At 40.6% G+C, this 26,167-nt stretch overlaps 1 protein-coding gene across 1 annotated transcript in view; it reads right to left on the bottom strand.

Annotated features, from left to right (window-relative positions):
- The window catches only part of ush2a (Usher syndrome 2A (autosomal recessive, mild)), a 190,570-nt gene extending 174,333 nt beyond the window's left edge, over nt 1–16,237 (bottom strand). Inside the window, exons 1-5 of the mRNA XM_086174562.1 lie at nt 16,094–16,237; nt 14,742–15,532; nt 13,894–14,108; nt 13,364–13,591; nt 9,105–9,273 (exon numbers count right to left, since the gene is read on the bottom strand). Of these exons, the coding sequence (XP_086030688.1) occupies nt 9,105–9,273; nt 13,364–13,591; nt 13,894–14,108; nt 14,742–15,356 (1,227 nt within the window). The 5' untranslated portion in view covers nt 15,357–15,532; nt 16,094–16,237. The remainder of the gene's footprint in view (nt 1–9,104; nt 9,274–13,363; nt 13,592–13,893; nt 14,109–14,741; nt 15,533–16,093) is intronic.
- Nucleotides 16,238–26,167: the final 9,930 nt, after the last annotated feature.

The following is a 26,167-nucleotide window of genomic DNA, read 5'->3' as shown; positions in this document are numbered from 1 at the left end:
ATAGAGTCTGAATGGGTCATATTCCATGCTTCCATTGTCGAGGCGGCAACCCTCGAACCCGCTGGTGGACCCCTGTGGTGAGAGATGTTGTCAAACTGAAGAAGGAGTCCTATCGGGCCTTTCTGGCCTGTGCTGCTCCGGAGGCAGCTGACAGGTACTGGCAGGGCAAGTGACATGCGGCTTCAATGGTTACCTAGGCATAAAATCGGGCGTGGGTGGAGTGCGAGGTGACCGTGGAAAACAACTTCCAGTGGCGTCGAGGAGATTCTGATCCACCATCCGGCGGCTCAGGAGGGGGAAGCAGTGCTTCGTCAACAAAGTGTACAGTGTGAGCAGTGCGCTGCTGACCTCAACTGGAGACGATGTTGATTGGTGGCAGAAATACTTCGGAGACCTCGTCAACCCATTGAAACGCCTTCCAATGTGGAAGCAGGGCCGGGGGACTCCGGAGCAAACACACCTATTTCTGTGGCTGAAGTTGCTGAAGCAGTCAAAAAGCTCTTCAGTAGCGGCGCCAGATGAGGTCCACCCTCAATGCTGAAGGGCTGTCCTGGCTGCCATGCCTCTGCCACATTCCGTGTATGTCGGGGACGGTGCTGCAGGACTGGCAGACGGGGGTGGTGAACCCCTTTTTACAAAGGGGGATTGGAAGGTGTGCTCCATCAACAGGGGATCACACTCCTCAGCCTCCCTGGTAAGGTCTATTCAGGTGTTCTTGGGAATAGGGTCCTCCAGGTCGTTGAACCTTGTATCCAGGAGGAGCAGTAAGGTTTTAGTCCTGGTCGCGGAACAGTGGACCAGCTCTATGCCCTCGGCAGGCTTCTTGAGGGGTCATGGGAGTTTGCCCAACAAGTCTACATGTGTTTTGTTGATCCTGAGAAGGCATTCGACCATGTCCCGTGGGCAATCCCGTGGGGGGTGCTCCGGGAGCATGGGGTAAAGGCTGTTCGGTCGCTGTAAGATTGGTGTCGGAGCTTGGTCCACATTGACGGTCATAAGTCTAACCTGTGTCTGGTGAGAGTTGGACTTTGCCAAGTGTGCCCTTTATCACGGATTTTGTTCATAACTTTTATAGACAGAATTTCTAGGGGCAGCCAGGGGATCCGGTCTGGTGACCGCAAGATCTAGTCTCTGCTTTTTGTAGATGATGTGGTTCTGTTAGCTTCATCAGGCCATGATCTCCAGCCCTCACTGGAGCGGTTTGTAGCCGAGATGAGGATCAGCACCTCTAAATCAGAGACCATAGTGCTCAACCGGAAACGGGTGGACTGCCCACTCCGGGTCGGGGAAGAGGTCCTGCCCTAAGTGGAGGAGTTCAAGTATCTCAGGGTTTTGTTCGAGTGAGGAGAGGATGTACGGGGAGATTGACAGGCGGATCAGTGCGGCGTCTGCAGTGATACGCACTCTGTACCGGTCTGTCATGGTAAAGAAGGAGCAGAGCAGGAGGGCAAAGCTCTCAATTTACTGGTCAATTTATGTTCCCAGCCTCACCTATGGTCACGAGCTGTGGGTACTGACCGAAAGAACAAGATGGCAGATACAAGTGGCCGAAATGACTTTACTCTGCAGGGTGGCCGTCTCTCCCTTAGAGATAGGCTGAGAAGTTCGGTCATCCGGGAGGAGCTCGGAGGAGTGCCCCAGCTCTTCCGCATAGAGAGGGGTCAGATGAGGTGGCTCGGGCATCTGGTCAGGATGCCTCCTGGACGCCTCCCAGGGGAGATATTCCAGGCATGTCCATCTGGGAGGAGACCAAGGGGAAGACCCAGGACACGCTGGAGAGACTATGTCTCAAGGCTGGCCTGGGAACACCTTGGGATCCCCCAGAGGAGCTGGACCATGTGGCGGGGGAGAGAGAGGTCTGGGCCTCACTGCTCTGGCTGCTGCCCCTGTGACCTGACTCCTGCTAAGCGGGAAAATAGATGGATGAATGGATTATTCATATATTCAAAATTTTATAGAGAGTCAGATTGTATGTGTTGTTGGGTCATCCCACCTGTTAATGTATGGTCTTAAAAACGACTATGAATTCCTCATACTGAAGTTGAGGAATACTGCAAATCAATGATGCATATAATGCCACACAACGATAACACTTAAGGAGCTAAATGTGTAAAACTATGTGAATGGAAACCGGAATCACAACTAAAATGGAAAATAAATATCCTTGTCATAATAGAGCCCAGCATTAACAGATAATATACTTTTGTAAATACAGGTTGCAAAGGGTGAATTGACAATTCATTCATTATTATCTTAATCCTTTTTTGGGGTTGAGAAAATAAAGGTATGAATTCAACAAGCAAACTCACTACAAGATGAATCTGGAATACACTAATTCAGCATTCAAACATTGGTGCAATAAACTCATTAAAGGGGAGAGTAAAAAGGTAAAGGTACAAGAAGTATGTATGAAAATATTTTTAAGAAAGACCCACTCATACCATAAACCACTGCTTATCAATATCATTATCAATTGTGAATTACACATTTTCCCCTTTAATGCTCTTTCTCTCACCTCTTAAAAAAGGAAAAAGAAACAAAGATGTCAGAGAAGGAAATCATTGTGGTTGTTGAGATTTATGACACACACTGGTGCAGTTTGACCTTTCTCACCGAGCATCCTTCCCTGGCCTGCACGTTGTTCTCACCGAGCCAACCTACCTATAACTCATCAGGTCCTTCCCTTATACTCCGTGTATTCAACACATTTAACTTTATCCCTGCATATCAGCTTCTCATTTCCTTTTTTCTTCTTTTTCTGCTATTAGCTGCTTTCTTCCGATTCCCTCACTTTCTTTTTCTTGTCATCTATTTTCTTCCTCCGGCACATTAGTGTCTACACCCCATGTATCGCTGCTCAACCCGATCTTACCAGGAAATGTGTTATAGCTTTAAATACTTCCACAACCCACAACCTATTAATCTCACAAGTTTGGCTCTGAAAGTTTGAGATACACATTTTTGTTCTGTTGTTTTTTTTTTAATTGTCCTGCTTCACCAAGACATAGTTGTGAGTTTTTTAGTGAGTGTAAATAGACTAAATGCCGGAGACTGTGGTTCAGATTTGTTTTTTTGGTATTTGGTATTACGGGGAAATTGAAGCTCGACATCTGAAACATAGAACTTGCTATGTAGATGCTGCCACCCCTAAAAAAAGGGCAGTATTTTGATTGTTTCATTATCTAGAAATCTCTGCTCTAGCTTTTAAATTACTCTCTGTGAATTACACTTTTTTTGTTCCTGTTTTGTGTTCCTACATCATCACTGTAATAATTTCACCAAAATTAAGAGAGGAAGTAGCCACGTCTTCAACATCATAACACTGAATAGTTTAATGTGGAAAGTCAGACTGATAAAAAAAAAACAAAAAAAAAAAACTTGGCAATTTGAGAAGTTTGAGTCAGAATCAAGCTTTGCCCTTACCAGAACACGGACCTATTGATGCTTCGGTTAAAACCATGGCTTCATTCTGGGTTTTCAAATTTTTATAAATAAAGTCTTGTGTTTTCTCCAAGTCTTATTTGACAAATCTCCATTTATCTTGGATCACGGAGATGTAAGCTGAAATTGGAAGGCTTTCCCTCCACATTCTGAATTGTACATTTTAAAAAGGCAGAGAAATGTCAATGGTCATCTATTGCAAATATGTCACTTTCAACCCAGATTAGTATTAATCTTTTCGTGTTTGTGTTTGTGAATGAAAACATTTAAAATCTATGGGGAACTTTTACGATCAAAAGGTAGCAGAAGCCTTTCGGTAGTGATGTATCCATTTCAAAGAGGAAATCCTTAGAAAAAGGAATGGAGCAGCATCTCTCTGATAGGAATTATTGTTTTGACATTCCCCATCATTAAAAGCTGGCAGCATTTTGTAGCCTTCTTATTAGTTTTTTTTTTTTTTCCAAAGTTAGGGTCTCATGGTCCGTTCTCTTCACCCCTGAGGCCTCTTCTTGTCACATGAATTTTCCATTTCTCTAATCTGCCCAATACTCTTCTCCTCTCACCTGCATTCTTTATCTCCCCCCTCTCCAACCTGCTTACTAAACCTCCAAAGGAGTTTTTTTGTTTTCTTCGCTCAAACCTGTCTTTTCCTGTTTCATGGTTGTCTGTTCTTCCTGACTTATCTTCTCTTCATTTAACCCCGCTAAACCCCGACTTCCTGTCTCTGCTCTTGTGCCCCCACCTAACTTTCTTCCCTCTCCATCAGGCCTTACTAATTTGGCTGGCATGTTACAGACTGATAACACACTTCATTCCTCTACCAGTACTGTTGTTACAGGTAAAAAAAAAAGAAACAGAAAGAAACTAAGACGTGATGAAGGGATGTGTGACAAAAGATGGAAAGAAACAACAATATATGTTTAGGTGTTAAAAAAATGTTGAGCTATTTGAAGGGGTAAGAAGAAACTTTTCTGCATAAGTTTTAAAAAGGTGGATGTAGTTTTACATGGCAAAACCAGTCTCTCTATAACTCGAGAGGAGGGACAGCAGTGGGAGAAAAATGATGGGGATGCAAAGAAGCAGCGAGGAATGTAAAGGCAATGCACAAACAGATTTGTAATATGGCAATATGATTAATAATACAACAACTTCTCTTATATCAAGAACTATCTTTAATAAGATATGAACGTTCATGCAAATAATTCAGATTATTAAGAGGGTTCTGGGGCCTTCAGTATGAAAGCAGCATAGATGAAAGTTGAAATAACTGTACACACGCATTGTACAACGTGGATGACATTGTCAGAAACATAGAGAGACCAAGCAGACCAGCACTGGTTTGAGGCAGAGTTGTCCTGTCTAAATACACTTCCTATACCTCTGGAAGCTTTCACAGGTTGCCTTTGAAAAAGAGATGGTTTAAATTCCTCATAAGCTTGACCCCCCCATCACTTAATTTACAGTTCAAGGGGAAAATAGATAACGGACGTTTATATATATTTCTATAAATAGATACATAGGAAATAAATGGAATGCAACTTAAAACATCTCACTCTCTCCCGTAGTTGTATCTGAAGACCTATTGTCACCTTTCTCTTATTCTGTCTTTCATATTCCTGCTCTTCTTCTTCGCCTAACTATAATTCACCCTCCAAGCTTCTCCCATCCTCTTCTATACTTGTCCTTAGCCACTATGGAATGTTAGAGGCTCTGATGTACAGCCAATATTCACTCTATCATGTTACGACGGCTGCAGTGTGTAAAGGAAGAGATAGGAATAAGGAATAAAAAGAGAGGAAGAACCAGAGAGAGCGAGAGAGAGAGAGAGGAGACATTTGTTCTACTCATCTCAGTGCTAAAAGATACAATTACCTCTCACAGCATATTATCCATGTTTTATACCAGCCCAGGGCCCCATGCCTTTGCCTTCCTGCGCTCGCTCCATGTAAGGCCCATATTTTAACACTAGCTATGACAGTTTATTTAAGAAAAGAAAATTGTCCCCAGGGAGATGGAGAGGGAGACAGTGTGTGCAAAGAAAATGAGAGGGAAAGAGAAAGGACAAGGGGGGGAGCGGTATATGAGGCACAGAGTGAGAGAATAGAAACGACACAGAGGGAAAAAGCAAAGGGCTCATTTATAAGGTGACATGTCAACATTTAACAAAGACCATTAGTCTCTATGACTTTTCCTCTGTAAACAGAAAGCAATGGAAAACATTATCATAAATGTAAAAAAAAAAAAAATCAAATAAAGAAAAATCAATGATTACTTGTTACAAATGAAATTTCAATTATGACCCTCAAGTGTATTAACAGAATATTTAATATACGTCTGATCCAGAGACAAACCAATAGTATGACTAGGGTCTGGGGTCTAATGTATGGTCAGTAGAGCTTTTGCTCCAATACACATATATATTTACGTAATTTGGCTATATTTTTGTGTTTGCTATGACTGAGAGGGTTAAAAATTTGTACCATAAAATTACACTGTAAGTATGCTTCATGAAAGACACTAAAATATTATATTTTTCCTAAACTACATCCAACACCTTCCCTGCTATCATTTAAAAAAACAATATTGCATGGTGCCTGAGGGGACACCAACTCATAAATCTGTCCATTTATTGTAAGTGTCTTGCTATAAATTGCATACTAATTAATAAAATAAGGATGCAGAAAAAAAAATGTATATGAAAAACAAAACCAATCTCACACACAAGCACACTCAGTACGTAATTGATGCCAGACTCATGTCCTTACACCTTCTGTGCCAGCGGGCAGAGGGCTTCCACAGAGGTGCCCACTTCACCCCGACACAATCACCTTGCTTCACCTTCATGCACAAGTACATCACCATGCAGGGCAACACCACATATGCATTAATAATTTTCAACATGTGTACATACGTATACACGCGTGCACGCACACAACTAATAAACACTGTCAAAGGCATTGATATTTTTTCTGCTGTTCGTCAACTGTCAAGTTATAAGCTCTAACTCATTAAAATTAGACTGCATCACAGCAAGCACGGAAACCCTGGTGGACTGATTTATTTGTAGGAAGCCTAAACAAGCCTTTATTTTCTACTTTTATTTGTGGGAAGATTTTATGAATAAGCAACATTGCAGACACAGTAAAAAATGCAAAAAGGTTCAGATTGTCTGCGCCGGTGACACCCAGAGGCAGGGTCTACCTTTTGCGGCAAGGCTTCCGTCAAAAAGAGCAATGCTAAGAAAGGGACTGGAAGTGAGACTAACAGGATGACCTGCCATTGTTAGCACAAGCAATCAGTCAAGTGTTGTTAATCCTTACGCCATCACAATTGCTCGTTCCATCTGTGGTTGTATCCCCTCCCAAACAAAGTCACTGATGACTGTTGGCCAAATAAATATTCAATTCAATATCAATTTTGATCAAATTAGCTGAATCAAAACATCATGCCAGGACCCAGAAAACCATGCACAAGTGGGAAATGATTTAGATTGTGGAACCATTAGTTTCTCCAAAATATCATATAGCACAAGTCAATGAGAGAAAGAGAGAAACAGAATGTGACGTCTAGAACAGGTATAAAAACAAAAAAAATAAAAAAAACCTTTGCTGACTAAGACTTTGCACATTAACAGACAGTCAAAAACATTGAGGGAGCTCAATTCTATTTTGCAGTAATGTACACAAAAGGCCACAGTATACTGACTTTAAACTATCACCACCCTACAATGAGCTTCCCCACATCCCCCACTACCCTCTCAGTCCCCTCCCGGCTACCTTTTTCTCCGCTATTCTGTACATCGTTACCATAATCAGATGAGACAACTACCTAGGGAGCACAAGCATCCCTTCAGCACCTTGCTCCTGGCGCCATGTGTGTATATGTGTGCGTGTGAATTGCTTCTGGCACTCGGAAACCCATATTCCTTTCGACTGTCTTTTTTGGTGTTTTGATCTTTTCAAACCCGACAGATGACTGGTGTATGTGTGACAGTGTGAGGCGCGCGTGTATGTACAGGAGGGTTTCTAAATTACCCATCTACTTCATAGGGTTACGTCTGTATTGTGGCTGACAGACTGCTACAAATTATCACTGAACTGTGAGTGAGTGTGTATCTGTGTATGTGAGAGGAGAGATATGTGTATGTGTGGTTGCAGGCATGTGAATGGGAGTGTGTGAATGGTGTTTAAATGTCAAGGATGATTATGTTGTTCTTCTGAATGGTCAAATCAGATCACATCAACATACCATTGAACAAAAGGCTGACTGATTCACAAGAATATACAGACACACGCAGCTGTAAACCACCTCTAACTGTTAAAGCAAAATGCCTACAAGCATTATAATTTCACATGGCCGTATTGACGAAGATACTATAGATAGAGACACTTGATGCCTACAGGGTGTACAAACAGTTACACCCAAATGGGCTGATCGGTGGCTCTACATTTAGCCACAGCAGAGACAATTACTATGTATCAACAAATATCAGTTCACAACTTTACAAGTCATTTTTTGTGGTCCATAAATATGTCCTATTTAGAGACAATTACTGGATGCCCGATGTGCAATTTTTGACCTGAGAATAATTCTGATCTTTAATAACATTTAAGAAAGCTATAAATGAACATACTGTTAAAGACTGAAAGTATATTCATGTTAATTCATTGGTGAAGTCGCCGTAAACAAAAGGCTAAATGGAGTCTTCTGCCTTGTCGTAAGACGACAAATTCCAGATTTTTGGAGCACATTCAAACCTTTCTCCCCCAAATTCCTTTTTATCTTTGTTTCCTTTGCAAAATGCTTTAATTGCCAGCTCAAGGAGAGAGCAATCCCATGAGTTCCCATAAGTTCTTTTTAACACGGTACATGAAATTTATCAAGTGCAAACTCTTTCTAATGTATTACCTCACCACTGGTTTAGTGTATTATTATGAAAATAATTAAGGAGCTTTAAGAAATTACCCCCACTAGTAAATTCATCTTTCATCATTTAACTTAAGTAATGTCATTATCAATAATGTCTAAGGTTGAGTGCCGCTGAAAAGCAATAAGAGATAAGAGAACTAAATATTAGTAGACAATTTTTGATAAGGCCATTGACATTTTACCTGGGAAAATGATATACAGGGACAAAAGATTCAACGTACAAAAAAGAACAACTCAGCGTAAAGATACCATAGTGATAAGGCTTTTCATGGTGACCATGTTTCCTCTCCTTGCTGCCCTAATCTACTTCGGGGATGTTGAAAGAGAGACTGTCCAATGTAACAATTTGTAAAATGATACTCTTAAACAGTCATTCGGAGCCTCAAAATGCTTCCCACTTCACTAGTTGCCATTTCACAATGGCTGGAGTTAATGAAAGCCTTTCTTGTTCATGCCAGACTCCAATTTCTATCCCCTGATGCCTTTTGATATATCTAGTAAGTGTGGCACTTAGGTTAACAGTTCCTTCAGAAAAAAAGGGAAAGGCATAGAAACAATAAAAAAAAAAAAAACAGGAAGTCCAAATTTACCAAGGGTCTTAAAGAGATCAGCCTTGATGAAATCTATGCACTGGCAAAACAAATCCCTTGGGGATGCCCTGTAAGAATTTTGAAGCTTGCAGACAACGGTGTCCAGTTGAAAGGCTCACATACATGGAATGTTGTGTTTGTTACCTGTAAGACAAGGTGTGTCCATGTCTCCGGTGCGAGGCGTCCGTCTGTTCTGAATCTGACAGTCAGAGGAGTCAGACTCCCGGCCTGACCATACTGCAAGATGAGTTCCTGCTCTGAGATGGCCAGAGAAAAAACAAGCCGCTCCCTTGAGCTCTTCTCAATCAGCGTCCTGAGAAGACAAAGAAAATCTACTGAGCATCCATAACAATCTCATGAACTGATATCAACTATTTCAGTAGAAAATCTCATTTGTGCTCTTTCTCTTAATAATTTGCCACTAAAATGAGCAAAACGGATCTGCTTGGATGTCTTGAAATACATTTTTGTTTTCTAAAAAAAAAGGAATCTCACTGAGATGCTACTGACTGATTCAGACTGAGATGGATTTGAATGTTTTACAATTGTGCTTTTTTTCAGTGAAGATTATCCATCTGGTTGCGATTGAGTGAGATTGAAAAACTGTGCCCCCCCCCCAAAAAAAAAGTCCAGTTACAACGTTTTAATGTACATATGGAAATGTGTTGCTTCCCATAACTTCTAGGTGTCTGGCGGTTTGTTCAGCACGGATATCCAAACCACCACATACTGCTCTGCGTGTCATTTTAACCGCCATCACTGACATTTTATGGGAAAGTCTGTCCTTTACGAACCCAGAGCTGCCAGGCTTATAAATCCCAGACAGATGTAGATGCATGCATGAGCATCTGTATAAAATTCTGTAAATGCGTGTCTTAATGTAAAGCCGTCTGCGACAGAGCGAGTGAGTTCAAGGAGAAGTAAAGTTTTATGTTGAATATAAATGTGATAACAGCAGCATGAAAGTGGCATTGTTTCAGAGGAGTACATGAGGATTTAATTAATCTGACACTGAAACATCAAAACTGTTGCTTAAGCAGATGATAACCTGTGGGTTTTAGAAAACTCATGATTTCCAAAAAAAAAAAAAAAACAAACAAAAAAAAACACAATTTCCAATGTTTTTTTAGCAAACATGTAAACGCATTTTGCCATGTCACCGCACATATGCACTCAATCATTCGGAAATTAAAAAAATAATCTAATGTCTAACAACAATATAAACTACATTTTTGGATGAAGTTAAAAGTTAGTATATATGGTTTATAACAACAGGTGCCTGGTTCTGTTCATTGTTAAGAGGATGGGGGGGTGATCATAGAGACAGAAAGAGGGGGAATGACAAAAAGAGGGGGTGAGGGAAGATGGACAGAGGTGAGGACAGAGACCTCCTTTCATCTGGCTTCTTTGATGGCAGCCATGATCACCTCCACAACAAAAGACTGATGGCAAACGACAGCAACCCAACGAAAGAAGGAGAGGGTTCAGGAGGGGATACAACTCAGATGTATCCAGCCGTGCAGGTGTCATGTTCAGCAGACCAAGACAACCAGACCTGTCTGTCGTCTGAATCCCAGGACAGACAACTTCACAAACAAAACCACAGCATCAAATAGAAAATCAGAGATTTAGTTTGAGAATTGCACTATGTTTAAATTCATCAACTGAGGGGAGTTGTGCACAAGCGCACTGTCTAATGCTAAATCGTCAGGGATGAGAAAGGCTATTTTAAACTTTGAACCCTGATTTATCTGCCTAATGAAATAGTGCAAATTCAATTGTATAGCTTGGCGAAATTGCAGAGTGTCACCATTTGATTATACAAAAACAGCCAGGATGTAGCTGCCAGCACCGCAGCCCAAATGTGACCCGGGCTTTCATGCTGAATGTATTGTATATGTATGACAGGAGTCACAACACCTCACTTTCAGTGATTGGAAATACAAGGTAGGTCAAGCTGAGTGGGATAAATAATTAAACACAGAGGGAGAGAGAGAGAGAGAGAGAGAGATTCATATCTGCTACATCAACAAATTAGGTTAACTTATGGACCACCACCAGTACCACTCATACACGACCCCAGTACACCAACTCTTTTTTCACTTACATGCACTTAAGACCTGGTGATAATATCAATTCAATAGTCATCTCTAAGAACAGAAAGAACACACATTAAATATATTTAGACCACGCTAAGATCTGAGTGCTCAGGCAGTGTTCAGATCAGGATGTTTTCACACGCCCATAATATTCTAGCACTGCAACTCCGAATACATGTCGATTTGTAACATTGGCATATTGCTATTCAAAAGTTCCTAAAAGTTATTAGAACAAATTTATTTGGAAAACTCGGAATTTATACAAAGGGTATGAAGTGGTTAAGTGGTGAGCACTATCTCAAGAGCAATGAGATGCCCTGATTTTGATTGGAGTTCACGTATTCCCCCTATGCCTGCATGGGCTTTCCCCAGGTTCTCAGTTTACTTCCCACAAACCAAAAACGTGGAGTCAGTACCCTGAAGCTTGTAAACTGCTCATCGGTGTGAATGAGGAAGCAAATTGTAAAATGTCTGTATATGTGGTCTTCCGTTGGATCAGGTCCAGGGCATGTCCTGCCTCTTGTCCAATGGCAAGACTCCCCCCTATGTATATGTATCATTTGTCGAGAAAATTATAAAAAATGACGAAAGTCTGCATTATTCTCTTATTTTATGATTTTGCTTCTGATTGATTGTGCCAAGGAATGTAGCTGCAGGTCAATAATCAGAAAAAATCCCTGGGTTTATGTTAAAACTTACTCATTACCAAACAATTCATTACATAGCTCATCTTTTTAGCAATGATCTTGCTCAACTATCTGTCTCTATGTCTATTTTTAACAGATACTAACAGGTAAATGCTCACAAAGGCATACTAATACAACTAATCTTTCAGCCAATACATAAAATAATTTGTACTTTATAAGATGTTTGAATCCATGCTGAGTCATTTATCTTTACTTTATTTACTCTATGATGGAGGGAAAAGAAATTCAAAGGGAAGACAACTGATCTGTGTATGTAAATGTGTTTTGAGAATCTGTGTGTTTGTGTGTGTGTGTGTGTGTGTGCGTGCGCGCGCACAATGGAAGCTGATCTCTGTGTGTGTAACTCTGTACCATCTCAGTGCTGCCTAAAACATACCATCAAACTCTCCCCAGTATTTCACACACACATACCTCGGTCGGACATGACAGTTTGCTGTTGGCAAACATTTCCTGATAGTGATACTGACCTTACCGGACCTGATCCAGTTGTTACTTGTTATTAGATCAATATCACAGGGCCGGCACTTTCATTTTAACATCATAGATACCCTATCATTACCACAGTTGTAATGGAATATCGGTATCATGTTATACTGTGAGATGAATATTTATATTTACTACGCAATAGATAGCATATGCATCTGTTTTTGTACTTGAGACAGTCAATTAACTGATCCCACCCACACTTCAACACACAAATTAACACTGCCAAGAAAGGTGCAGAAGAAAAACAGGCTGATTCTTCCAATTCTCATTCTACAAGGATATAGTGTGCTTAGATTTCCAGATATTTTTCATGAAATGTATATTTTCATACGTTACAAAAATAACACTGTTAGATAAATTCACTATTTCATTAGAGAAGATATATTAATGCTCAATTCTAATTTGTCTCTTTTTTTATCTCATTAAGGTCCTAGTTTTTAGTATCTATATTGAGTCGGAGGAATGGCTGAATTCACCTTTTTTACTGTTTTATATCATGTCAATCTGAATTTAAAATCAAGAAGATTTATGGACGTACTGAGAGAGGCTATGAAGGTATTTGGTGTGAGAGAGGAGGATACCGAGAGTAAGGTTAGATGGAGAAGATTGACTCACGTGGCGACCCCTAAAGGGAAAAGCCGCCAGGAGAAGAAGGCGACTCGAAAAACAAACTCAAATTTTCAATTCAGATTTGAAAATTGCAAACCTGAATTAAAGCCCATCACAAGCACAAGGTGCACATTCAAATACCAGAACTTAGCCATGCACCAAAGCCACCTCTTCTGAAGTCAAAGAAGGAGGCTGGAGGTTTTATATCATTTTTATAGATATATGTTTCTGGTTGTGTTTATCTTTATTTTCAAACACTAGAAATTCAACGGTCAAAATTGCAACAAGAGCCTAAATTAGATCAATGTATGCTTTCAAATACTCATTTGTAGGTGTGTGTATATGTATACATATATATATATATATATATATATGTATATGACAGTGATTGTAATCACACATTAAAATCCAGATGTATCAACTGACTGCTGTCATTGCTCTTTAAGGTGAAAAAAAAAATCTAATAAGAAAAATGTAAAAAAGAAAGAAAAATCAGACTCACATCTCCCCCAGAGAGCTTGGTTTTATCCAGAGTGCCAGTGTGAGGGACCCTACAGGTCCCAGTTTCTGGGGGGGGGGAGCAATCAAACACCCTCCTTTGATTGGCTGAAACACAACACTGCTAGATTCACCAGTAACCCCATCTGATGTGGTGGTGCTTCCACTCTCAAACTCTGAGGTCTGAATCCCAGGACGAGTGTCATTAGTGTCTTCAGTTACGCAGCTTCCCCTGGTGGGAAAAAGGTTAAGTAGGTTAATATTTTCTCCCTGAAGGATCTTAAAAGACAGAGAATACATGCTTGAATACCATTTACATCGGTGATAGAAACAGGGCACAAGACCTTTCGCAACTTTAGCGAATCAATTGATACCATACATGGAATCTTGAATGAATTGTATAAAACACTGAATGTACTTTGAAAGGTAATGCTTAATTTCTTATTGTTTTGGTCTGACAGGTAGAGGTTATGATGCTATATGCTCTTCTACCTAAAGAGCGATTATCACTACTTTGAGACGTTGTCGACTAACCTGTGTGCAGGTAGTAGCAGTGGGGCGTATGGGGGGGTAGAAGATCTGTAGGGACACTCTTGGACACAGAAGGCCTTGTGACAAGTCAGAAGCTCAGTCTTGGAGGAGACCGACTGGCAGAATCTGTTCCGCTCTGGAAGCCCGCAGGTAAAGCGGACCGGAGATGTGGACACCGGTTTGAAGGCTGCAAGGTTTTTCATTGCTGGGAAATTCCCCTGTCAATTAGAAAGATTGATTTAGAGCATTTCATTGTTTGAGGTTGTGGGAGAATTTGAAATTAAAAGCACCATATTAGTACCTTGAGAATACATGACCCTTATATTAATTAACAAAGATGTAACAGAATGATCACCTGGATAAAGAATTGTGAGACATGGCTACTATTTTAAAAACCTCTTCTCTCATACTATGAATTATATGGAAGCAATGCCCTGCATGTTAAAGGTAATACAATTATGAATAGGGATACTCACTTTTTGTACTTTTTTTTATAAATACAACTCTGCATTTGTCTTAACTTAAAATTGATTTAATAGTCACACCTTCTCTGTGATCAAAATATTAAACAGGTGCCAAACAGAAAAAGGATCCAGGTAATGTGGAAGTCCAGCAAGCACTTTGTTAGGAAATTATTTATCAATTGATCCTTATTGTTTTCATATTGTCTAACATGTGCTGTTGAAAGGCAAATATCAGCTGAACTCCATTTTTAAACACACCAATTAATATCATCAGCTTCTGTAATTGTTAAATAATTATTTATTAGATCACTTGAGTGGGTTCATAACAATTCATTCTGGGGTTCAATAAAAAAAAAAATAAAAAAAAAACTTTTGAAAGTCTCTTACCTGAGCTGAAGCAGGTTTTGGACCAAAACTGTGGAAGAGTAGTGACATCAGGAGAAAGATGTGATGCCATTCCATCATTAGGATTTTTCTCTCTTTCTTCCCCTTTTCTGCAGTGATGTTTTTCAAAGCAAAGTCACGTAAACAAATAAATGACTTCTTGGAATTCTCTCCGCATGTTTCTCTGCGTTTGGTTTCATCATTTCTTGTTGCTGATAAAATCCCAGGAACACCCAGGTCAGCACGTGCCTTGTCGTTCCACACAAACCGTTTTCCACCACCTTCTCGATGATTCCTGACATTCACGTCGCAACAGTCTAATTTAGGCGTCTCCTCTTGTCCGTCCGTCTCCCTCCTCTGCCTGTGTCCATCCCAAGCTTGTTCCTTCATTTGTAATTTGTCTCCTGTTGGTCTTTTTTCACAGCCTCCCACATCTCCTGACCCCTTCAGGCCTTCAGCCCGAGAAAATTCTAAAACTGGGCACTCCGAAGAATCCTGGATCAGGTCAACTTTTGGAATCCCAGAGAGGGATTCTAAGACAATCCTGAGAGCAGAGCAATGTTCGGGAGGTTTTCTCAGAGACCTTCCAGCAGTGCTTGAATAAGTGATGACTGTCATGGTTTCATGGTTCCAGGGTTACAGGGACATTTTTAACAGGCCGGTGCACCGAGGGTGACGGCACAAAGCCCCGTTCTCCGTTACACTGTCTCCGTCCCCACCACACACACAAACACACACTCACATGCACACAAACCAGGGCCAAAGCCTTCACATGATAGGTAGGATTTCACGATCTAGGGAGGGAAAGAGAGGAGGAGAGGGAAAGGGAGACATGGTCAGACCAAAACCCAACACAAGACAAATCTGAGAAGAGTGAAATGCCATGCAGGTTATTCCCAAGCCAAAGCCTACACTATCATGTACAGCTTGATGGAGGCACAGCACAACTGATACTGCTACATTGCTTTCCCCTTTTTCTTCATTTCTCATTGAATTAAACATGCCCTGTTTCCTCCTGGCATCTGGCCTCCGGGTTTTTCATACAACTGATCGGTTTGTCACCTAGGTTGGTTGGAAATTGAGGCTTAGGCTAAATCTCTCTTCATTACAATACTTATCAGCTTCAATTTCACATTTTCACACACAAAAAAAGAGGCAAGCGGAGCAGTCAGCTTTAGTGTTGAATTACTTGGACCCTGTTGCCCATAATGTCCATTAGAAAGACGGGTGGGGAGGGGAAAAAGGCCAACAATACCTCAATCTATCCTTGCGTGTTGTACACATTTTTAAATGTAAACAGTTTTTTTTTTTTCAAGCTAAAATAAATAACACGTGGTAATTCCTCGCAGGTTTACCTTTCGCGGATGGACTCCCGACGCAATCTGCATCGCAAGTGCGACATCTAGAAACACAACTTGTTGCGCCTCCACGAGTCGGACTAAGCGCTCCTGTCTGTTCCTTCCGCATCCCCGCGTCAAAAAAAAAAAAAAAAAAAAAAAAAAAGGTCCTTTCTGAAAAACACTTCTGTTCGCTTTCCGGTTGTTTTACACAAGAAATCAAATAAAAGTAAAATATCCACACAGGGTGACAATAAAGACTGCCGCCCCCCGTCTTTTCCTCACAGCCTTACCTCATTCCTAACAGGCGGTGCGCCACTAAGGAGATTACGGCGAGCGGCCATCTGCCCAGCGGCGCGCCGGGCGGCGGGATAGCGGCCGACAAGTAACGACGCCGCGCCGTTACGCAGCTGAGAGTCAAGTAACGGAAACTTGAGAGCCGCGGGAGAGACGTGAGAACAAACGGTACGACACCCCCGCCCCCCTTTTCCGTTACTGAAGACCGGTAACAGTCCCTGACAGAGATGTAAATACCCCCTCCTCCCCCTTGTGATAATTCCCCCAACTCCCACCTGCGTGGGATGTGTCTAGGATTCAAGTAGCTCTCGAGGAACGCCGTCCCGTTGCCAGGCAACGGTGATCCTCTCCGACCAGAGTGTTAGGAAAGCATCAACGTCAATGCCGTGCAGTTGGAATCGATACTAAATCGATAGGCCAGGGTGTAGTTTGAAATAACACCGAGGGGTGTGTTTGGAGATGCTTTTTGCGCACAGTCCTTCACACACATCGTTTGGATCCAAAATACATCACCAGCATGTCGTAACTCTTTATTTCCCATCACAAATGCACAACGCATGTACTGTTCATGTGATTTAAACGACGGGGTCTAACCCCAGGCATCACTTTGAAGGATTCCTATTAAGTTCTTCAGGGCAGAAAGAAAAAACGGATTCATCTGGCTCATATATTTTCATATTAGAAAAAAAAGATAGTCCAACCTATCTTCGTCAAGGTTCATGGAAGGTTTGCTATGCTGCTGAAACTGAAGAATCATTTTAGTTACTTGCCCGTAATGACCATTTGATCCGGCACAGGCCTCTCAGAAGAAGATCTAGCATGTAGATTTTAAGAAGAGAACCGCTTTTCTCCCCTTCCGATTCCTGAGAAGAAGACAAAATTCATGTGTAAGTACACAGTGTGCTTTAGGCCACGTCAAATCAATGTTGTGTCCAGGGGTTGTCACACAGCAGCGGAAACATCAACTATATACAAACACGGTTTAGATCAAAATGGCCAAACAGAGAATGATCAGAAAAATTCAGAGAAGCGCTTGCATTAAAAGTTTCAGGTTTTGAATTCAAGGTCAAGGATGTGTAAAGACCGCAATTCTTGCTACGTTCAAGCAACTTGTTACCGTTTGGTTGCTGGGAATGTTTACTCTTTACTCCCCAAGATATGGCGGTGAAAAGAATTCATCTTCCTCCGTTATACCTTTGTTAGTTTAACATCAGAATCGGTGTGTTTTTCATCCATGAGAAATGTTTTGGATTTACTATCGGTTTATGTTCAAAAAGTGAAATACACCAAATGTGTCTCTGAATATTAAAATTTCATCAAAAACTACAGCACAAGCACAGGTTTGTATTGAAGGTATCCGGTGTTTGCTTTAATATTTCAATTATTGAAACAGTTCTGCTGAAAACCACTTCCTGGCTTATATTTTTTCCCCTGCCAACAAGTTTAAGCGTTATCATACTAATCACATTTGAACAGCTGCAATTTGCTTTGGTTGAACAAAGACGTTCTAACTAGGTTTTAATTAAGTGTTCCTAATGACCTTAAGGAGATTAGAGGTTCGCCGTCTAATCAATACCAGGCAGAGAGGAGCAAAGGGAGGGGAGAGGAGAAGAGGGGAGGTGGCTAGGGGCTAGGATAGATGTAGAATGGGAAGGGGTGAAGACTGGGGGGAAGAAAAAGAGAAATCAAAAGGTTTGAGGAGATAGAGGGAAGGAGAGACCTTGGAGGGGAGGGGGTGAAATGAAATGAAGGTAAAAGAAAAACTGTAATATAGAGAGTATACAAACAGCCTGTTAATTTGATCCAACCAAGGGAATTTGAGAAGAACATGGGGGAGGGGGGGGGACCCTAAATGGGGATATTCTGCTATTTATACACTGTTTAGTGTCCAATCACATAGGCGTGACACATAGTGTCAGGGACATGACATTTGTCAAAGTGATTGAAACTCAAAATAGTTCTCCAACTTGTACATATTCCATAATGTCACCCTCAATTACTTTACAGACACAATCATTTACACAAGAGTTTTTCTTTAGTCGTATTTATCCTCCGATTTTCTCTGTTTCCCCTCAAAGAGGAGAAATGACAGCACCGTGTCAGCTAGGCGGTGATCATTAAGAGCTTCGTTAGCCGAAAAGAGTTTCTCTTATTCCCTCTTAGTAGAGAAATTGCTTAGATTTGTACATTGTCTTTCCACATGAGAAAAAATCTAGTCATACATTGATTGTTCTAATTTATTCAGCCAGGCACATTCAATTCCAGATATTGAAGCTCTATCGCACAAACGGGATTAAAACCGGATGATAGTTGTACAATTAATTATTGTCTCATTTTCTAAATTACTTATGTATGACTTATATTTCACTAAATTGTGTTTGCTGGTCTAACAACATTAAGGCTAATATGGTAAATGTACGCTGTGAGCCTAAATGTATTGTCTCTTTGAGTCTCCAGAGCAGCATGAATATGTATGTAGACATCTCCAGCCCCACTGCTGATGAGGGAAAGTGGAATAAATTGACGCTGAGGCAGAGTGTTTTCTTTTAGAAAAATTTAATAACAGTGCTCATTTGGAAATGTTACATATTCATATCTCCGCCTCCATGTTGTAAGAGTTTGTTTTTTTTGGATTGCGGGTCTGAAAGAATTTTACTCTGGAGATTGTCTGCTTGTTTTGGACCGTCAATAAACTTATTTTATCGTGTAACAGTAACATCTTTAGGAAAGAGAGTGTCAGGGAGACACACTGGCATATCCAATTCAAATTTTGGAAGAGGTTATTAAACAAAGTTATTAACAAAAGTTGTTGCTTTTGTCAAGGTATGTATTGTTTTTGTGCTTAATGTTGCTTTAATGTAGTAGTATTGTAAGTGTTGCAAAAGAATTTACATCACATACTCACATCCTGTTGACGCGACTTGTGCCTCTCGAAACTTGACCTCAATCCAAGCATTGGACACGATCATTCTTGTGAGCGCCTTCTGTGTGAATGAAAACACACATTAAATGGTTGAATAGAGTCTATATCAAAGGTTCATGGGCACTGAGAGCACTTTTTGGAGTAAACCAGTGATCCATTTGGTAGAAACAGACAGAAAGTTTTTGGTTCACAAACAGCATTGTGGGAACCAGATAAACGTAGCTACCGTAATAAGCAATTTTGCCTCTATATACTATTTGGTCAAAGTCTTCAAAACACTGTTTTCACACTGTAAAAAGACTTCAAAATTATTGTGTGTGATGTAGACAGACACACTCTTTGGTTTGACATGAACAAAAAAAAAAAAAAAAGGTGGGAGGGTTCCTTCTGAATATGAAGTCTTGCACTGTTTTTTCCTGCTTGAGCTGAAAAGTTTAAAAGTCCCTGCAAAACAAATAACGTGACCTCACAGAGGCGCGTATGATCCGAGATAAGGTGTTTGGAGAGCGAACATGCAGAGGATTGAATCTGCAATACTGTTGGTTCAGTGGAACTCACTCATGACCCCCTAAAAAATAGCACACCAAGGATGAGAGCAACTCGAATGAGCTCCGATAGGGGCCCTTCAAACCAGCACTGGAAAACAGGTACGTGTCTCTCCACCAAAGCCATCCAAGACTGGTCAAGGGAGCAGGTTTATTGATAAAGCAAACAAGTTTGAAATGCAGAGGGAGAGAGAGAGAGAGAGAGTGGAGGGGAAGAAGACGAAGAGAAACTTGACAGACGATTAGGAAGTATAAACTTCCACCCAGCAGCAAACACAAAAGAAAAGCAGAGTCAATCTAAACCTAGAGACGCAACCGTGACGCAGGCTGACAACAAGAGACAGGTGTGAAGTATGTTAATAGGGAGGGATCTGATTGGAGGAGAGACGGGTCATTTTGTAATTAGATACAGGTGATCAGAAGCACAAAAAGACACACATTCAGCATCATCATCGCCTCAAGTCAACACTGTAGATTACATGAAAAGCAGACAACACAACTATTGATAACAAACTAGGAATATGCTAAAAAGCTGAAAACACACAATAGCATGCCAAAATAACTGAAGTCTAAGACATCTGAAGGAAACACCTCAAAAGTCCAAACAAGATAAGGACAGTTTAGTTCTGCAAGGGAGTTCATCCGCTTCACCCTTTTAAGGATATTAGTGAATTCAACAGTATTAAAGAATTCCGAACGACCTGGTCAAAGACTATTTGGCAGATAAATAATGAGTATTGTGGTTCCTTGCTGCTATGCATCACTATGAAATACTGTCATTGTAAGGGGTCCTGACATCAGCCTGTCCAGTCAAAATATATCTGTGATTTACCTCAGCTAACACTCTTTATTGCTTGTGTTACTCAATACCTTTGGACATGTGCCCTATTAACAAATAGAATTGGAAAAGTGGGGCATTCTGACAAACAGCTTACAAATATGTATTTTGTAACTAATGGTGAAAATATAGGTTCAGAGTTGCAATACTCATCCTGAATTTATTTAAAAGAAATCAAAAAGCCATGTCTCACTAGATTTTCAAGTATCTCAGAAAAAGCAGCTTGCTCAGTGAAATGAGCTGATCCGTCTAAGCTTATAATAATCTGTTCACCTGTTAAATGAAGTTGTCATCTAATGGTTTTAACTATGCTTCGATATCAAATAAGAAAATATTGTAAAGCAGAAGAGCTCCATCCAATTAGACACGACACATTTGAATCCAAACAGGCAAAACTGCACGGAGTCTAATTTCTCAGCCTGCTCAAGAATATCAGTTCGTTGCAGATACTCAATCCCCGTAGGCCGATCTATTCAGCGGTACAGCCATTTAAGACAAAAATGTGTCACAGTCATGGCAATCACAACAACCAAAGCCAATGTAGTCATGGCTACAGAAACGATCTGGGCAGATGTAGAGCAAATACAGTCACAGTCACAACAACTGGTCTTTGCAGAGTGTGCAAAATTAAAGTAACAGAGTTCCAGCTAATAATACATGTTGAACAAAATGGTTTGAGGATGGGAGCAAGTCTCGGCATAGGGGCAGAAAGAATCACTTTGAAGGAATGCACAAGAACAGGTCTTCAAGGGTAAGAAATTAGATATGTCCATGAGCTTATGGACACAATTCTTTGGCATTTCATCACATTTTAATTTGCCTTGCAGTGGAAAGGATAAACAATTACAAGGAACTTGTTCCTTTTTGTTTTTTGTGTCTATAATATTCTTACAATTTAACTGGACATTGCATACTTTGACTAAGTTGTCCAAGAAAATCCACACTGTGAAAATAGACAAGGGAAAGTGTGACTGAAGTTGATCCTAATGCAAATGTATCTGATGGACTGTCATCCTGGCAGATGAATGCTCAGTAGAAATTTAGTGTCGAGCCAGTGACAGCGAAAAAGGCGTGTGCAAAATTTGTAGACACATTTTACTTTCCTGCAAATTTCAGTCTGCCATGAATATGCCGATTTGTCAAATCTGAGAAACAATGTGGCAACGTGCTTAGTTAGCAGATAAAAATGTTCTTTTTTAATCTACTTTTTGCTCAGTTGCAGAGGGGATGAGGGCTATCACCCAGCTTTTGCCCCTGGTGCCATACCGTTGTCTCCGCTCCCTATTTTTGTCACTTCCGTCACCTCTCCCGCACACCTCTCTCTTCACAAGCACCACGCATGTCTTTCCACGGCTCTCCCTCATTGTCTTCTCCCCTTTCCATGCCCTCAATCCCTCATATTGTCCTCCATGCCCACTCTTTTAAATGTCCTCCTCCTTACTTGTCCTTGTTTTATACTGCATTTCCTATATATAGGCTAGATATATATTCTAATCCATGTTCATCATTTATCCGCCTCAGCTCTAAATGAAATGCACCAGAAACTAGATATAAAAACAATTTGGCTTTTCCTTGGCTTTTCAGATTTTATGCCCTCAAGTCACATTGTCCATATTGTGTGTGTGTGTGTGTGTGTGTGTGCACACTTTCTGCCCCCTATTGGGGTTGAGGCCAGTGGCACCCTCAGGGCTGTGCTGTCCAATCCCCTCCATGCTGCGTTTCTATAGGATTGAATTAACCTCCTGCCTCTCTTGACAATGCACATACACATAATCGTCCGGTCGCTCTCTTTCTCCCTTTCTCTCCTCCTTTTTCACTCTCTCTCTTACACACACACACACACACACACACACACACACACACACACACACACACACACACACTTTATCTATGCCAATCATCTTTCCTTTGTCACGACTTTATATGTTTTCTGCTTGGGGCATTTCAGCACCTGTCATCACCTAGATTCACCCAATGGAGAGAGCCTACAAAGTTCACAGAATCTTTTTGTTGTACTTGCTCAAAAAGGAGTTGCAGCAAGAAATAAAAACAGTTTAAGACCGGGCGTGAGGTGAAACTAACACTTACTGCTTACTGCTTTTCTCCTCACCTCTGGACCCGTCGGATTTTGAAGATTCAAAAATCAGTCATCATTGGAGACATTACTTTACAAGGTGCCCCTTGTATTGTAGCTTTTTTTTATCAGCACAGTTCCCTTTAACAGTATGTGTAACTCACCCAGCCTGTCTCTAACCTTGAGGCCTTTCTATTGATCCACAGTCAGACGTGGATATTGAATGATTCTTATTCATCAGATGTCATGTTTTCATCATGTTTGATTTCCTCTGAGACTTTGTGTAGCCTAACATTTGTCATATGGTCTTTGTCTAACCATCTGTCAAACAAGAGATTCTGGTGATGATTGCCTTTGGATTACTTTTTTGCAGATAAATATCTTCTTGCACATTGTGGCTTAATCGCAACAACTTTAGATTTAAGACCTTTAAACCTCATGTGAATTAATTACGTGTAAAGGTGTTTGTTGTCCAAAATCCAAGAGTGTGAAACATTTGTTCATTTATAGATTACCGAAAAAGCAGACTTATAAATTTAAATATTAAATAAATAATAATTTATTTTATTTATGATATAAATAAAATATTGTAGTTGTGTAGTTACTCCAGATTTCACTGCAATACCAATTGTTGATCTATGCTATCCACTTGTTAAGTCAAAAACGTGTCCTGTATTCATTACTGCAAATGAATAGTTATTAATATCCACACTTTAAAAGAAGCACTGACACCTTGTAAACAAAGAAGAATTAGTGGAATTGGTTGAGCCTTTCAATGCCTGAGCATTAATTTTTGGGGTATTAACATACATATCAGCTGCGGTAAGCTCTAATTGGTTTTCTGAGGAAAAGTGGCTGCTACATATCAAACCTTCCAGCTATCTATTGGCCGCTAGTGGAGGATTTAAAGTGCCACTAATTCACTGGCCAGTGACACATCAGACTATTTATTAAAGTACACTAACTAAATGAATGGCCCATAGAATGGTGAGTTAAAGCATTTACTGTCCTTAGAGAGAGATAGAGAGCAATAGACAGACAGAGAGGGTGGGGAAGGGAGAGGGCGAGGGAAAGAGCGAGAAGAGAGTGAGAATAAATGGCCCATCGTATAGAGTTAAGACGTTAAAAGTGCAAATAGACAGCTGACCCTCTTATAGCTTGCACATGCAGCTCAGATGGGCACGGTTACCAAAGCCACTTTACACTCCGGAAGAAAGAGGGATGAGGATTGAAGGGGTAAGATGGAGAGATGAAGAATGGGATGACACAGAAGAAGAGGGGAGTGTGGCAGAAATGTGAGGAGTTAAGAAACAGAACGGGGCATTGGGAAGCCCGCTGTAGTCATGGTAAATATAATAGCAAATAATGAAAGTGAACACTCAAAATAGAGTATGAGAAAGGAGAAGAGCAAATTCAGATTGAAATTCAGAATATAACTGAATATTTACATAAATATTGAAGGGAATCTGAAGAGAATCATATATACATATGTATGGTTATTCAAATATTTGACTTTCATGCAGTTTATATATACATGTATAAAAACTGTATGGTTTTCTGTTGGTTTTTTTGTGTCCACATTTGTGCTCTGTGCACTGTGTAAGTCTTCTTATCTGTGTGTCTGTGTGTGTGTGTGTGTGTCAGGGGAGCAAAAATGCTGTGAAAGGCCATTACCACCACGAGTCCATGTCACCGGGCCTGTGAAACCCCTGAGAATTCCACTACTGATACAAGAGGATAAAAACATATGCCCAGATGCCACACACAACATGTGCATGGACACACACTCACATACACACAAATCAAACCCACATAAAGGTAGACAAATTCAAATCACAGAACCTAAAACAGATATAGTCACTCTTGGAGACCGACCCTGTTTGACACTGAATTAGAGTGACAAAATGACATCCAGACTTTCCGCCAAACCTGATAAGACCCTCTCTGAAACAAAATTATACCTCGAGATGAGGTCTGAATGATGACGCTAGTTTGTATAACTCTGTGACCTAGAGGTGTCTTTTGCACATTACACAAGAACCATCATCTCTTGCTTCTATGCTGTGAATGAGGTCTATTGTCTTCTGTACTGGGGGACAATATAGTCCAAATGGAGGAGGAATCAATGAAGACTTCCTAACTTGATTTGATGTTTCGTGAAAATGCAAATTCAGTCTAACAAAAGTGTATATCTGTACATGTATACATGTACAGATGTAAAGTTTATTATATACTTGTACAGTTTATGAATAGATGTTGAATTTGCAGATGTTAATGATGCCCCCCCCCCCCCCCCCCCCACTGCACCCTCAGGGACAAATAAAGTGATTCTGATTCTAAAATATAAAAATAAGTCCAAACATGAACAGAATGTGAAGATTCCTTTGAGAGAGAAGCAAAAATGTTGAGGTCTTGTAATTCTTAAATAGAGTGAGTTTATTGCTTGAGTTAACATGGTAATATGCTAACATGCTAAAAATGCTAAAAATACTGTATTTCTTGCTTTCAGGTCATTGAAAAAAACTCATAATTTACTTTACGCTCACAACGTTGTCACCCGGTGTGACAATAAAACTTAACAAATGTAAACAGGAAGTAGAACAGGGGTTTTAAGAATTAACCATTTGGTGGGATCCACCCAAAACACCTGACATGGATTACTTGCTGTGATTCAAAATGCAATATCAAATGACCAAGAGTGTTTTAGGGTCAACAGCCACTCAGAAGCCATTTCACGACAACACATAACAATTATCGGCACTGACAGATCGGGGTTATATCCTCTTTTTAGCGCTCAGGTTGAGGTATCACAAAGAGCTGTGTCATATATTAGTCAGTAATGCTGACTGGGATAAAACAGAGATGAGCTGCAAATTTTATGGACAAAATAAACCCAAATTTCAATCCCTAACCACATAGTTACAGTAGAAAAACAGGAACTACGGCGAGAATACGAGGGAGAGATTGTGAGAGCAAAAGGGGGCGATAGTGGAGGAGCAAGATAAAGGCATGAAAGATGCTCAGCGAGAGGCAGAGATTGGAGGGGAGATGTAGATGAAGCCAGAAGGTGGAGGAGGAGAAGAGAGGAGTTAAGTTGGCCATTAGCGATGCAGCGTGTGGATCCCACTCTTACATGCGTTCCAGAAGGTTAACGATAAGAGCCCCTCAGCAGCTGAAATGCTCAAGTAGCTTTTATCGTATCATAATAATGAATCAAAGATAAAATAAAATGAATGAACTCCAAAAGGCAAGCAAGTAAAATAAAACATATGTGCAAGGGGAGGGGTAAGGGGGAGCGCAGGCAGCAACCCAAATCGCAAGGAGAGAGAGAAAGACCTGAGAAGGAGAAAGAGAAAGAGAGAGAGAGAAGGAATAAAATTCTCACTCTATTCAGGCTAATATCTTCTTATGTCAT

This window comes from Fistularia commersonii, chromosome 27 (genome assembly GCF_037954325.1).
Source record: "Fistularia commersonii isolate RoL2024-O1a breed Wild chromosome 27, RoL_Fcom_v1.0, whole genome shotgun sequence".
NCBI lineage: Eukaryota > Metazoa > Chordata > Actinopteri > Syngnathiformes > Fistulariidae > Fistularia > Fistularia commersonii.
Note: the sequence above shows the minus strand (reverse complement) of the source record. Positions and strands in the feature narration are given on the sequence as shown.